The sequence below is a fragment of the Notamacropus eugenii genome, chromosome 2, assembly GCF_028372415.1.
Source record: "Notamacropus eugenii isolate mMacEug1 chromosome 2, mMacEug1.pri_v2, whole genome shotgun sequence".
NCBI lineage: Eukaryota > Metazoa > Chordata > Mammalia > Diprotodontia > Macropodidae > Notamacropus > Notamacropus eugenii.
In genome coordinates this window covers 310,777,903-310,793,570 of record NC_092873.1, presented here as the reverse complement: position 1 = coordinate 310,793,570, position 15,668 = coordinate 310,777,903, and the positions used below count along the sequence as shown (strand labels likewise).

The window sequence follows — 15,668 nt, the reverse complement described above, 5'->3', positions numbered from 1 at the left end:
GTGAGGGAGGGGTGTGCAGGTCACCAGCCTCACTTCTCCTCCAGAGTTATCTGAATCCAGTGACTAGACATTCATCAGGATGACTGGAGATGACCCAGGATGAGACAATTGGAATTAAGTGACTTGCCCAAGGTCAAACAGCTAGTGAGTGTCAGGTGTCTGAGGTGAGATTTGAACTCAGCTCCTCCTGACTCCTGCACTGGTGCTCTATCCACTGCACCACCTAGCTGCCTCTATAGGTAGTAAACAACATGGATAAAGCACCAGTCCTGAAGTCGGGAGGACCTGAGCTCAAATCTGGCCTAAGACACTTACTAGGTGTATGACCCTGGGCAAGTCACTTAACCCTAATTGTTTCAAAACAAGAACAGAATTTGGGACTTGAACTGAGGTTTCTGACTGCTTTTAGCTTAGGAATTAGATGACATGAAATCAAATCTCAGCTCTATCATTAATGAGCTGCATGACCTTGGAACAGTCATTTTTTCCCTTGGGGTCTTAGTCTTCTCACCTATAAAAAAAGAAGATAGGGATATTATCTCTAAGGCCACTTCCAGTTAAAACATTATATGATTTTGGTGTTTCATCACTGTCTAGGTTCTTGAAATGGGAGTAGAATGTCTTTCTCCTGTATCATTTATGATCACATTTTCTATCTCTTTCTGCTCTGACCAAAATCTATTCATCTTCTGTATGCTACTGTCCATTTCCCTAATGTTTAAGTAATAAATTCCAGCTATTTTCGTAGCTTGATCAGAAAAGTGCCTTTTTTTACTCATACCATGACCTGTCTAGTTTTGCCAGGCCCATATCAAAGAAGGCATTATGTTCCATGAATGCATTAGCTCAGAAGACATGGAAGATACACAAATTTAGAGACTTCTCCACTCCAAATGTTCATATAGACTCTTTGTGCCCAACATGTGATAGAACCTTCTGAGCTCATATTGGTCTGATCAGCCACAGTTGGACACACTGTAGCTTGGCCCCAACATCATGATATCATTTTGGTCCTCTTTGAGAATGAAGGACAACAACCCACTAATCATATACACCTATCCTGTCAATTGTACTGGACCACTTTTCTTTTTGGTAATAATATTCTACACTAGTCAGAAAAAAAGGAGGTTGGACCTCCAGGGTATTACCATCTGAAGTACCTTCAAACCAGGAGTGGTGAATCAAACTGGATTCAGTCAAAGGGCCACACTTGAGGACCTAGAAAGCCACAGGTTCCCCACCCCTGCACCAGGCCTTTCTATCTGCCTTTCCTCCTATATATGTTATTTCCCTCAAATAGAATACGTGCTCCTCCAGAAGAGGAACTATCTTGTTTTTATAGTTGCATTTTCCCCACCTCTTAGCAAAGTGTTTGACACACAGTAAGCATTTTTTAAATGGTTTTTCATTCATTCATTCTAAGACCTCTTCCAGATACAAAATTCTATTATTGTAAGTATTTTTTCACTTTATATTTTTATAGACTGTCAAATGTTTGGCTTCACATTTGAATCATTTTTATCCCATTTTATCATCATTCTCAGTTTAATTATCTTTCCTAACAGTGATTTTTCTCATTCTGTGCCTGAAGAGCACCTGATTCAATCATATTTTGAGGAGCATAAACATTTACCAGTCTGATCTTTTCTTTCCCTGATTTCCACAATGGTACAAATTTTAACTTCAACATTTTATCTTTCAGACATTCGTATTTAATGTGTTAAAGAAGAATCCTACCTCTGTATTGAAAGCAGTGTGGCATGGTGGAAAGAGAATTGGTTGTAGAGTCAGTGGACCTGCATTTAGAGTTAGCTTTATTACATACCACCTAGGATATAGCAGGAAGGGATTTTAGATGTGTTAGTCCAAATTCCTTGTTTTTGTAAATGAGGAAACTGAAACCTAGAGAGGCCATAGGTCATGAGCTTAAAGGGACATTATAGGTCAGCTAGTCCAATTTTGTCATTTTACAACTGAGGAAAATGAGACCTGGAGAGGTCAAGGTCAAATAGTAAGTCTCACAATTGGAATTCAAACCCACATCCTCTAACTTCAAATTTCCAGTATAATGGACAAATCATTTCAATTCTTTGTAGTTCATCGGTAAAATGAAGAGATTGGATAAGATGATATATCTAAAGGAATAATCTTATGATAATCCTATGAATCCCTTTCTCAGTTGACCAGAGAGGACAGGCAAGATTGCTTACTGTAGAATTCTGCCAACTAGTAGAAAACAGATGATTCTCTTCATGTTCATTTTATTTCAGATCATCACCTACAGAGACTATCTGCCTCTAGTTCTAGGAAATGACACCGAGCAGTATATCCCTCCCTACACAGGCTACAATGAGTCTGTGGACCCAACAGTGGCGAATGTCTTCTCATTGGTTTTCCAGTTTGGACATGACTCAATCCCACCCTTCATGTCCCGCTTGAATGAAACTTTCCAGCCAGATGGCCCAAACTCAACGATCCCTCTCCACCTCACCTTCTTTGCTCCTTGGAGGATTATCCTAGAAGGTAAAACTAAACTGATGAGTAATATAGGAGATGAAGCAAAGACATGGAAAGGATCTGACATAAAAGGACATTAAGTGCCTACTCTGTGTAAGGCACTGTGCCAAGAACTTTACAAATATTTCATTTCATCTTTACAATAATCTTGTGAGGTTGGTGCTATTATTATCTCCATTTTACAATTGAAGAAACTGAGGCAGACAGAGATCAAGTGACTTGTCCAGGGTCACACGACTAAGAAGCCATATTTGAACTCAAGTTTTCCTGATTTGATACCTGGCCCCAAATAGATTAGATCTTTTCAGTCTACATAGGCAAATGTTCTCATGCTGTAGTGGAAAGGACAATGGATCTGGAGTGATAGAACCAAAATTTGAATTCTTGGTTTGCCATTTGCCTGAGAAGTTTGACTTTGGGCAAGTCATTTAACCTCTCTGGGCTTCAGTGTCCTCATCTGTTAAATAAATCACTTGGACTATTGGACCTCTGAGGTCCCTTTGAGGTCTAAATTACAAGATAAACAAAATCTATAAAACCTTGATTGCAAAAGGGCCATAGACTTAGAGCTGGAAAGAACCTTGGAGGTCATCTGATCCAATCTCTTCATTTTGGAGATAAAGACACCAAGACCTAGAGAAATGGGATATAAAATCAAATTGAAATAGAACTCAAGTCTCCTGATTATACTGTGTAAATACTGGCAGGAAATAGATTTTCTTTTAAAGAATACATTTCTGAATGACAAAGCAATGTTTAACTAGGGAGAGAAGTGAGAATATACCAATTCTTTAAAAGTTGAAGGCAGGGAAGTCACTTTGTCCTCCTACCATCACCTCAAAGCTTCTTTTGGCTGTAGAATTCTAGTACAGATAGGCCAAGGGTCTGATTCATCAAGGAGACTCACATTTTCCTATGTAAGGTATATACCCTAAAGCTCCCTTGGCTATCTCCATTATTTATCCTAATAGATAAATTAGCTATTTACAGGATGCTAGCCTGCTCAAGAGATTTCTAGGACATGAGAAGAGACAAAATTTCATAAAATCCATTATCAGCCAGAATCATAAAAGGTCTGAGTAGGAACGGACCTTAGGAAGCATGTAGTACGACTGCTTCATTTCATAGAAGAGGAAACTGAAGCTAAGAGAGATGAAGAATTGCCCAATATCACATAACTAGACAGTTCTAGAATTGGTGCTAGAATGATCTCTTGCTCTAAGTTCAGGGTTGTTTCTGTTAACGTAACTCTTCTACATGATTTTCAAAGATCTTTTTAATCTGGCTCCATATTTGACCCTTTTAAAAAGTAGGAGTTTGTGTAGTATAGTGCAAAGAACCAACGGCCTCAGATTCCTTCTTTGTAAAAAGAGAGGGGTCAGATGAATCGAGATCCCTTCCAGGGCTGACATTCTATAATCCCGTGGAGTCAATACCTCAGGTGAGGGCAGATCTGTAATTGCTTAGAAATAATAGACTCTTCATCTTACTGTTAATTGGTTTAAAAGAGATTCATGCTGTAGATGGAAGTGAAGCTTGAATTACTTAACAATTTCTTGTCCACTCAGCTAATCCATGTCTCAAACCATTCATTGTTCTAGTGAGTGATAAGACGCCTGCCTTTTCTCTTTGTGTGGACTCGACCAAGATTTCCCATTTGGTTAGCCCATTTGCCAGGTCAGCAGTTCTACTTGATGACCCAGGCCTTATGAATATCATCTTAGCCAATAGCAGTATCATCATCTTTCATATAGAAAGATGGCGCTATTGACCCATGTCTGTCAGGCCCTTACTCTCTGGGTTGTTTCCAGCCTTGGGGAAGATAATACATTTGCATATTTGAAGTCTGTCAGAGTTGTAGTTTTCAGCACCCACCTGTGAGAGGCTGGTCTGTATGGGGTGAAGGGTGTTTTCTATATGGCATGGCATGGGGTAGAATAAACTGTCCTGAAGAGCTAATGGGCACTCAGTGTCATTTTAAGATTAACCAATCAACCAACTAACCAATCAAAATGCATTTATCCAGTGCATACTGTGTGTTAAATCCTGGAGATATAGTGACATCAAAGAAATAATCCCTACCCTCAGAGATTACATTCTATTAGGACAGTAAAGATCTTCCTAAATAATTGTATACAAAATAAAGGATTATGAAGAGGGACAGAATCTGTATTTCACTGTTATAGGGAACTCTCAGATGAGGGAACTCCTTCTATCAGTGTAGGTCAGAATCTTCTATGAAATATATGGTCTTAGAGAACTATCTGGTACACTGAGAGGTTAAATAATCATCCAGGGTCACACAGGCAATCTGTTTCAAAGCAGACTTGAATGCAGGTCCTCCTGCCTGTGGGACTAGCTCTCTAATCACTATGCTAGATTGTCTTTCACTATATGAAATAAACACAGAATAATTCTTTTAGGAGAGGAGGAAAGGTGCTTTTGGGAGTATTCAGGAAAAATTTCATGGTGAAGGTAATATGTGCACTGAATTTTTTTTGGAAGCTAGGAAGTCTAGGCATTGGAAGTGAGGAGAGAGCACGATCCAGGCATGGGAGACAGCCAGTGCAAAATCAGGGAGGTGAGAGACAGAGTCTTCTACCGGAGGAATAATAAAAAGGCCCCTTTGGCTGAACCATAGAGTGACTGAAAGGAAGTAATGAATAACAAGTCTGGAAAGCTGGTCTGGCACCAGATTGTAAGGGGATTTAAATGCCAGTGTTTTTATTTGATTTTAGAAGCAATAGAGAAGAGCTTTCTTAATAAGCAAAGAATCTGGCTGCCTGACAGCTTTATTTATTCCTACTCATGTCAGGTGAAGGAATTTATATCATATCCTATAAAGACCTAATCAGGAGCTTTTAAAGGTATTTGAGTGGAGGAGGAGCATTTTCAGACCTGTCTGTCCATTAGGAACCTGAGTAGGAGGGCTTAGTATTCTAGATCTAGAACAAGGACCTAGTCATCTAAAAATGGTCCAGGACTGGAGGTCGGGGGGACCATATTTCTCTTCCTAAAATTAACTGCCTCCCTCCTGCTAAGGATGAACACAAAAAGGAGGAACTGGAGACAAAGACCAGGCAAGAGATCATAAAGGACTAAATGGGATTAGTGGTAATGTGAGTGTAAAAGAGGAGACAAATATAAAAGATTTATGGAAAAAAGATTGGACTTGGCCTGTTGGGCTTATGGGAAGGAGAGACTTGGGCTTATTCCTGCCTCTGACACTAGATGTATGCACATGAGTAATATCTTTAACGTTTTGGAGTTTTGATTTCCTCATCTGCAAAATGCCTGTGATGTCTCATAGGGGTGTTGTGAGACTCAGATGTATCTAAAGTACTTTCCAATGTTACATCTCTCTGTACAGGTCAGTTATTTTTAATGGCAGCTGATTGAAGGAGAGGTTAGGAAGACTGAAACATTATAAACAAGTGGGATTTACTGAGAAGAAGGTAGTGCTTATAATAAAAAAAGAAAACTTGGAAAGGAAGGTCAAGTTTGGGGAGGAGGGAGTGTTATATGGGTTCACTTGAAGGTACTTAGAGGAAATCCAGGTGGAGATATCCAATAGGCAGTTGGAAATGCAGGATGGAGTTCAGAAGTTATGTGCATTGTGATGGTGATCAGATTCATGGGAGCAGATGATGCTCACCAGGAGTATGAGTTTAGGAAGGGAAGGAAAGATGACCTAGAGTCAAAGAGCTTAGGTGGTCCCTATACTTAGGGGGTTGGGAGAATTTGCCCAGGATCATCTAGTCATCTGAATAACTGACAACCTGAAACCAGGTTCAGTGTATGCCCTCTGATGTTACAGTGTTTCTCACATTTTAGTGCCCAGCATTAGAGAATTGCTAGTTCCACTGTGTGTTAAATGATGGTCAGACCGCCCCTATGAATGCCATGTTTTAGGAAGGATATTGATAAGCTGGAATGTCTGGAGGAGGACAACCTAGATGGCAACATTTATGCCAAATGAGGATCATTTGAAGGAATTGAGGATGCTTAGCCTAAAAACCAGGATACTTCAGAGAGCGAGTTATAGCACTTGATCTCAAATATTTGAAGAGTTATCATGGGGAGAAGTATTAAAGTGGTTCTACTTGACCCTAGAGGGCAGAACCAGAAGTATGTGGAACTTGCAAGGAAGCACTTTTAGGTTCTATGCAAAGAAAAACTTCCTAACAATTTGAGACATCTACAAACGACATGGAAGCAGAAGGTACCAATTCCTTACAAGGTTAAATGACCACTTTCAGGATATGTTATAGAGGAGATTCTTGTTTAGGGTGGGACTAGATGACTCTAGAACCCCATCCTAACTCTGAAATTCTGTGATTCCATCTGGTACCTTCCCCTACATATATAGAACCTAGAGTTGTTTTCCTTTTTCAGGAGGCATTGATCCACTCCTCCGAGGACTGCTCATCAACCCATCCAAGATTGTGAATCAGAATGAGATCATGAATGAAGAGGTCCTTGACCGACTCTTTGAACAGACTGAGGTCATGGACTTAGATCTGACTTCTATCAACATGCAAAGGGGAAGAGACCATGGCATCCCAGGTATATTTCTCCCATCCCTGCTCCCCTAAGAAGGCAGGCATGCTTCCAGATGACCCAAAGGAGGAGGAGTTTGCCAGATTAACTGCTAAATTAGGGTGGAGTCTTGAATCAATGATAAGTGTGGCAGATCAGAATTAATAGATCTGCCTTCTAAACTAGAGGTCAACCTATCTTAACAGTTATACTATTCCTCCCTGATCCATAGATGATGCATCTCTAGAGAGTTTGGGGGATGGAGAGTCTTGTAGTGAAACTCCTGACTCCTAGGGTCTCAGGGAAGGGATGCAGACAATTTCTTTGGCTGAAAAGAGGGAGAGAGATTTGCCTAGTTCTTTTATGCCAGCAAGAGGTCCTTTGACTCAAACCCATTGCTCATTCTGCTAATAGCATGTTGCCTCCTGGCTAGTATAGCTCTTAGGATAATAGCTAGAAAACCTTTAAGGGCAGCCAGTCCAGGGGTCAGCAAACTAGGGCTTTGATAGCTAAATATGCCTTCTCCCTTCTCTATCTTGTACAGTCCAAGAATGGAGCCTTTTGCCAGCCCTTGAGTCTAGTTCAACCCTTGCATTTTATATATTAGAAAAATGAGGTCAAGAGAAATTAAGTGACTTGCTTGAAGTCACAAGGCAGTAGTAAGTAGAAGAGCAAGAATTTGAACCCAGTGCCTGACTCTAAATCTAGCACTCTTTCTGCTATACAAGGGATAGCATCACTTTCACTGCACTGGGTCTTGGATTAATTAGAATGAATCAATCGGCAAATTTTATTAAGCATCTACTATGTGGTAGGCACTGGGGATACAAATATAAAAGTGAGATAATTCCTGGCTTCAAGGAGCTTATATTCTCCTTGATTTTTTTTCAAGTTTCATTATTTATCATTGTTTTTTTTGTTTGTTTGTTTTTAAAACAACCCTGGAATCAGTCTGACCGTCTCAGAACATACTTGCTCAGATTCTAGGGTTTGGTTCTTGGTATTTTCATTTTTACATCATCACAAAACAAAGAAAAATTGTTCAATAATGTAAGAAAATACATTTCTGAAGGGAAGCAGGTGATAGCCAGAGAAGAAATAGTCATAAAGCCTCTACTGGGTCACACAAAAAAGATGTGAGAAAATGAGGGGACTCTGTCATAAAGAAGGAGAAAGAGTTTTTTTTTAAATAGTAAAATAATTTTAAAAAGGTGAAGAGAAAGAAAAATGAGAAAAAAGATGCTTTCTGAAGATATCTTTCAGTTGTTTGAAAAAGGCCATTCAGAAAGGGAAGTTTATTAATAAGTGAAAAATCAGTAGTGGTAGCCGCTGGAGCTATGATTTCATTGATATAGGGAACTTCCCTCTATCAATTCAAGTTCTCTCAACATATTTATTTTTTTATTGATACATTCTGTTTTTATATGGCCTTCATTTCTGAATTCAGCTGTCCCCCATGCAGAAAGCCATTCTTTGTAATTAGATTGAGAAAAAAACCTCAACAAGACTAGCCTAGCAATGGAATCTGATGGTATACGCAACGTTTCACTCCCCTAGACTCTCCCCCACCTTTACAAGGGAGGGAGATGAATTTTCTATTTTCTTCAGGATCATACTTGGTCATAATTATCATCCAGTTCCATAATTTTTCTTCTTTCCATTTACATTGTCGTAGTCAAGTTTGAAGTAAGTTTTGATGAAAAGGACAGATATCTGGATTGGTGGAAAAGAGCTAGAAAGACCTTTCAGGTGCCAAGGGTAGGAGAGAATGGGGTTGGGGTTTATGTACAAAAAAGTCTCAGAGGCAGAAATAAACTAGCTGGCTACCTGGGGAAGATAGCAAACATCCATAGGCTTGGCTAGAGTGGCCGGGGGAGTGGAAAGTGATGGGAGAAGAATGATTTGGTGAAAGGTTAGTGAGTGGTGGGCTCATCTTTCCATGGTATCGTTCCAGGGTACAATGCTTGGAGACGTTTCTGTGGTCTCTCGGAGCCCCAGACTGTGGAGGAACTTGGTGATGTTCTCCAGAACATAGAATTGGCTGAGAAATTTATCAATCTGTATGGGACAGTAGACAACATTGACCTGTGGATTGGTGCTGTAGTTGAACCTTTTGTTCCCAGTGGGAGAGTAGGACCTCTGCTTTCCTGTCTGATTGGCCGACAGTTTCAGCAGATTCGAGATGGAGACAGGTGGGATTCAAATCCAGGTCTTTGTGGGTCCAAGCCTAGCATTTTATCTGTGATGCAAAGTTTTCTCATTCTGGAATGTTGAGTAAATATCATAGCTGGATCTGCAGTCTTAAAGTAAAACTGTGGAGCTCACCTGAAAGAAGTAGTGGGCAGTTGTATCAGGAACAGGACTTGATAGAGGAGCTTGGTCACCTGCAAAGGCTGGGTGGTAAGGACATCGAATGGTATGTGGCAGAGAGGCATTACCTCCCTGCATTATTCTGCTGCTAAGAACAAGCCCTGCTTGTTAGTTGCATGAATGAGAAGAGATTGCACCTTCCTCTTCCAATCAGGGATATGTCTGTCCTTTATTTTTGAAGAGGACCATGACATCAGGGAAATGATAACGTAACTTGCAGTTGACTTTGATTTGAGGGAGGGAGGTCTGTGCAAGGTCACCAGCCTTACTTTCTCCTCCAGAGCCATCTGGGTCCAGTAACCAGATAGTCATCAGGATGACTAGAGGTGGCCCAGGATGCAATGGGAGACCCTGGCCCTTTTAGGCTAAGACCTTTACAGGTTCTCACTTTAAGTGAGGTAACACCCATTCAATGAATAGGCTTCTTTAATTAATGAAGTTAATTAAAGGGGCCATCTGTTGACTCAATCAGGGATGAAGAGGGTAGAGAAGGATCAATGTCAGGGAAAGAAGGCAGATGGGTGCAGATGGGTCAGTTGACATTCTTTGGGAATTGTGCCTGGATGATACACTGTCCTCCTCCATGCGCAGTATGCACTCAGAGGGAGGACTGTTAAATGAAGGTTGTATTCTTGACTGGTCAATTTCTCCTCATCTCTTCAGGTTTTGGTGGGAGAATCCAGAGGTTTTCATAGATGAGCAGATAGAATCCCTGAAAAATGTTTCCTTGTCTGTCCTGTTCTGTGACAACACCCACCTTTCTGAAGTCCCCATAGATGTGTTTCAAGTCAACAACTATCCTGAAGACTTTGTAAATTGCACAGAATTTGAAAAGCTTGATTTGTCTCCCTGGAAAGTCAAAATTGAATAGAAAGGTAAGGTTTATGTTTCTTTCATTGTTGTCCCCTGCCTCACTTTACCCTGATATCCTTCTAGCTTCCAGTGACTCAAAAAAATGTTCCAGTCAAGAGCAGTGGATTGGAAACTGTCATCTGGATAAGACCTAATTCAGCTCCCTCATTTGACTAGGGGAAGTGACTTGCCTGAAGCCAAATAATAAATTAGTGGCAGAGAGGAGACTAGAACTCAGTTCTTATGAGTTCTAGGAGTGAGATATTTCTACAGTAGTCTAAGGGGTCATGAGAGAACTGGGCTTTAATCAATTGATCAATCAATCAACAAGTATTTATTAAATGCCTGCTGTATGCCAGGCACTATGCTATGGGTTCAGAGTTACAAAGAAAAAGAATAAAATAATTCCCACTTGCAATGCATTTATGTGCAAAAAAAAGTCTCAGAGGCAGAAATAAGCCAGTCACCTGTGGGAGATAACAAACATCCATAGGTTTGGCTGGAGAGACATGGGGGATGGGGAGTGCTGGGAGAAGAGTGATTTGATTCTTTACCTTTTTTGTTTCACAGACTCCCTTGGAAATCTGGGGAAATCTATGGACCTCTTCTTAGAATATATTTTTTAAATACATAGTTATAAAAGAAACTAATTACATTGAATTTTTTTCTATAGAAGTTCATGGATCCCTTAAAATCTACCTACAGATCCTTTATGAATCCTAGCTTTGATAGCCTCTATTCTAATATGAAGTTTCAAATGAAATTTACCAGTTGTGTGACCTCAGGCTAATCACTTGACCTCTCTCAGGTGTAGTTTTCTCATCTGTAAAATGGGACTAAAAATACTGTACCTAATTCGAAGGACTGTTGGGAGAAAAGCATTTTACAGACCTCAAAGCACCATCTAAATATGAGTTAATGGCATTAATAAACCATATTGTAGTTTACCTGTCTTTTGCTTTTCCTGAAACTGGTGATATTCTCCTTAATTACCTGATTGTTGACATCTCACATTTTGTATTTACTTTTTTCTCTACTGGCAGCTGTAAAAAGCCCTTGGAAACTTAAATACTTAACCATGTCCTGAGTTTTGAGAAGAAGGCAGCTGGTGCTGTGCCTTAGGCTGAGATATGGTTGTTTTTAGCACAGAATCAGCTGCTGTTGAGAGTTGAGTAGCATGAGTAGGATTAGGAAACGGGATGGTTTCTTGGCTTCTTCTGAATGATCCTTATTAAGTTCGGTATAAATTTCCAGGCAAGTAGACAAACATTCATTCAAGTAAAAACATCAACAGCAACACATTTTCAAAGTCAAATAGGATGGTTTGCTTGGCCGCCATTTTGGATTATACATATCATTGTTCTCTCCTATTGGCTTCAATTTTTGCTATTACAAGGAACTCTTCCATGAAACACCAGTGCTGATGGACACTTTTTGTCCTTGCTTCCCAGGCAGGAATACTACATCACACTGCCCTAGAGATCCATAGAATGAGCCTTCTTTATTGTTGTTTAGTTGTGTCTGATTCTCTGTGACTTGATTTGAGGCTTTCTTGCCAAAGATACTGAAGTGGTTTTCCATTTCCTTCTCTAGCTCATTTTCCAGATGAGAAAATTGAGGCAAACAGGATTAAGTGACTTGCCCAGGGTCACACTGCTGGCAAGTGTTTGGGGCCAGATTTGAACAAGAAAAAATGAGTCTTTCTGGTTTCAGATTGAGTGTTCTACCCACTGCACCACCTAACTGCTCTTGAGAGCCTTAATCTACTCCTAATTGTCCTTCTTGCCCAGAGAAGCCTCATGGTCAGTTTCTCCCCATCAGTAGTGTCTAGTCCAGCATGTTCTGAACACACCAGGCACTGAACTGTTATATTTTGAACTTTTACTGACGTGACCCAGAAAGCATTAACAGCCACAAGGCCAGGGTTATAATAAGCATGGAGCATGCCATCAGGGAAGGTGTTTTATGACCAAAGGATGATAATATCAATAATAATGGTACACAGTGCTTTAAGGTTTGCAAAGTGCTTTACATATGGTCATTAAGAGGTAGTATTACTATCCTCATTTTACAGAAAGGAGAGATTGAGAGAGGTCAAGGGACTTGTGCAATGTCACATAGTTTGTTTGGTGTCTGAATCAGGATTTGAATACAGGTCTTCCTGACTCTAGACGCTGAAGCAGTTTGTCATTTCCTTCTCCCACTCATTTTACAGATGAGAAAACTGAAGCAACAGAGTTAAGTGACTTGCCCAGAGCCACACAGCTAGGAAGTGTCTGAGGCTGAATTTGAACTCGAGAAGATGAGTTTTTCTGACTCCAGGAATATGGCAATATGGCACCACCTAGCTGCCTTTGCATGTTAATTATTGGTTGGATCTTTGACACGCCTTCAATCTTTTACACTGCACAAGACAGTGCTCCTGACCATGCGCTACATTGTAAACAGGGGGTGCCAGGTGAATAAGGCATTAAGCCTGGAATCAGGAAGACTTAAGTTCAAATTCAGCTGCGTGACCCTGGGCAAGGCACTTTACCTTTGTCTGCCTCAGGTTTCTCCCAGGGTTATTGTGAGGATCAAAAGAGATAATATTTGTAAAGGGTTTTACAAACCTTAAAGCAGTCTGTAAATGCTAGTTCTTAGTTTTGATAATAATAATAATACCTAATATCAATATAGTATTTACTATGTGCCAGTCACTGTGCTTTACAACTATGTCTCATTCGATCTTCCTAACAACCCTGGGAAGCAGATGTTATTGTTATCCCCATTCTACAGATGAGGAAACTGAACTTGACCTAGGCAAAGTGATTTGCCCTGGATGACAGCGTATGAAGCTGGATTCGAACTCAGGTCTTCCTATCTCGAGACACAGCGCTCTAACCACTGAGCCACCTAACTGAACTGCGTTGACGCTGGTTTTCTTCTTTAGGTCTCGGCTGGGCTTGCTCATTCTATACTACACTCCGAGAAGCCTGGGAAAGGGAACGTGAGGCACACAGTCCCAGAAACCTTTTGTGGGTCTTTCTCCTAACAGCTCCAGGCCCTGTTTTTCTTTTGGGGCTAATCCAATATGCCCACGGTTCTCTCGACTTAATGACATTTGTGTCTTGCTTTGTTCTCTTGTCTCAGGGCCTCTTGTCATTTCCCTCTCTGCAGGATCCCGGCATCTCTTCAGATAAGTGGTGGAGGCCGAGACAGGAGGAAACATCAAGGACTTTCTAGCCCGCAGCTCATCAGATACCCCTTCCCCCTTTAACTCCCGCATTTCTCAGCTCGGGGTCCCTACGGGAGCTTTCAGGGACCTGGAGCCACCTGGAGCACTGGTGTTTACCACAGAACAACGTCTATGCCTTCGTTGTAGTCCTGGACGTCAGCCCGCGGAGCAGCTGTGTGGACATTAGAGACTGTTCCCTGGACAGAAGATGTACAACCAGGAGTAGGAAGGCTTTATGGCAAGGATACTCAGGATAACTAGGCCCTAGGCAGTTTCCTCCCACATGGTGGAAGAAGCTATCTGAGCACAGTCACCCAAGGCTTCGAGGCCCTTAGGCATGTGCACGATCTGGGCAGCCGACTGCAGGATCGAGGATGTGCGGGGCTTAGCTGTCACCTTCCGAGTGACCCATGTCGTCCTGCCTATTCAGATATGGAACGGCTTCCCTAGCAGGGTCCTCGGCCTGGCATTGAACACCCTCCGCACTGTGGCTCCCACCTTCCTTTACAGTATACTCCAGTACCACCTTTCCTTTCCTAGAACCATTTGTCAAATGGGACTGGGCATCCGCTAGAGAGGTTTTGCTTTACTTCCTTTTTTTTTTTTTAGTGGGGGGTGGTAGGAGAGGGAGGAAAAGTAGGTATTTGTTAATTGAAGAAAATTTATAAATTGAATAAAAAAAACATAAAACCAATTTTTGCTCTTTATGCATTCTTCATTCTAGTCAAACTGGCCAGCTAGCTCTTCCTTGAACTTGACATTCCTTTTCTGCCTTTACACAGGTTGCCCTTCCCCTCATGTCTGGAATGCCCTCTTCTCTTTCCCTTCTCCCTCTTCTTTTTTTCTCTCTCCCCCCTCTTTTCTCTCCCTCCTTCCTCTCTCTCTCCTCTCTTTCCCCCCTACCTCTCCCTCCTCCCTCTCCATCCTCTCTTTTCCTTCTCCCTCCTCTCAACCTCCCCTTTTCCTCTTTCCCTCTTCCAATTCCCCCTCTCTTCTCTCTCCCTTTTCCCTCTCCCTCTTTTCTCTCTCTTCCCCTCTCTTCTCTTCCCTTCCCCCTCCTCTTTCCCTCCTCCTTCTTCCTTTCTCTCCCTCCTTCCTCTCCTTCCTTTCTCTCCCTCTTCTCTTTTCCCTTTCAAAGCACTGCTTATATGCAGTACTTAATTGAGGCCATTCCCGATCACCTCTTCGGTTGTCAATGTTCTCTAGCTCTTGAAACTACTTTGCATATGTTATAGTAATCGGACATGACTGAAATGACTGAACAATGGTGACTAGGTGATGTAATAGATGGAGTGCTGGACTTAGGAAGACCTAATGTCTAATCCAGCTTCAGTCACTTACTAGCTGTGTGATTCCGAGCAAGTCTCTTAACCAATGTTTGTCTCAAATTCTTCATCTGTAAAATGAGGACAACAACAGAATGTACTTCCTAGAGTCTGTGAGGATCAAATGAGACAGTATTTGTAAAGTGCTTTGTTAACCTTAAAGTGCTAGATAAATGTTAGGTATCACTGTTGTGATTACTAATTAATTATTGGCTGCAAGAAACAATGGAGCAGGTGGTGTGTGTGTGTGTGTGTGTGTGTGTGTGTGTGTGTGTGTGTGTGTGTGTGTGTGTTGATTAACATTGTTAGAATGGTCTGCAAACTACAAGTAATTGAGAATCATTGCTCTAGGGGCCATTTGCTGCTGTTCTGAGATTGGTACTGAGAGGTGGCGGGGTGTAGAGGAAAGTGGGCTAGACTTGGAATGAAGAGATCTGGGTTTTCATACTCTCCTAGACTCTTATTAGCCACGTGACTCTCCTCTCTCCTATCACCTCTAGAGCCACAATTTTTAAATATGTAAATGAGAACAATGATACTTATTTTATTGACCTCTTAGGGGCATTGTCAAGGATGCACACACTTTAAAAAGCACTGGGCAGTATACACAAAGAAACAGAGCAATGATGCTATGCAGTGTGTCCAAATCTTTGTGACCTCATTTGGGGTTTTCTTGGCAAAGATACTGGCATGGTTTGCCATTTCCCTCTCCACCTCATTTTACAGATGAGAAAACTGAGGCAAACAGGGCAAAGTGATTTGTCCTGACTAAGTGTCCAAGGCCAGATGTGAACTGAGGAAGATGGGTTTTCTTTCCTTCAGGGCCAGTACTCTATCCATTGTATCAC

The 15,668-nt window shown here is 41.3% G+C and overlaps 1 protein-coding gene across 1 annotated transcript in view; it reads left to right on the top strand.

The window, feature by feature from the left end:
• LOC140523011 (myeloperoxidase-like) overlaps positions 1-14,146 on the top strand; it is a 41,166-nt gene extending 27,020 nt beyond the window's left edge. Inside the window, exons 9-13 of the mRNA XM_072638119.1 lie at positions 2,271-2,523; positions 6,913-7,083; positions 9,011-9,248; positions 10,090-10,301; positions 13,438-14,146. Of these exons, the coding sequence (XP_072494220.1) occupies positions 2,271-2,523; positions 6,913-7,083; positions 9,011-9,248; positions 10,090-10,297 (870 nt within the window). The 3' untranslated portion in view covers positions 10,298-10,301; positions 13,438-14,146. The remainder of the gene's footprint in view (positions 1-2,270; positions 2,524-6,912; positions 7,084-9,010; positions 9,249-10,089; positions 10,302-13,437) is intronic.
• The last annotated feature ends 1,522 nt before the right edge of the window (positions 14,147-15,668 follow it).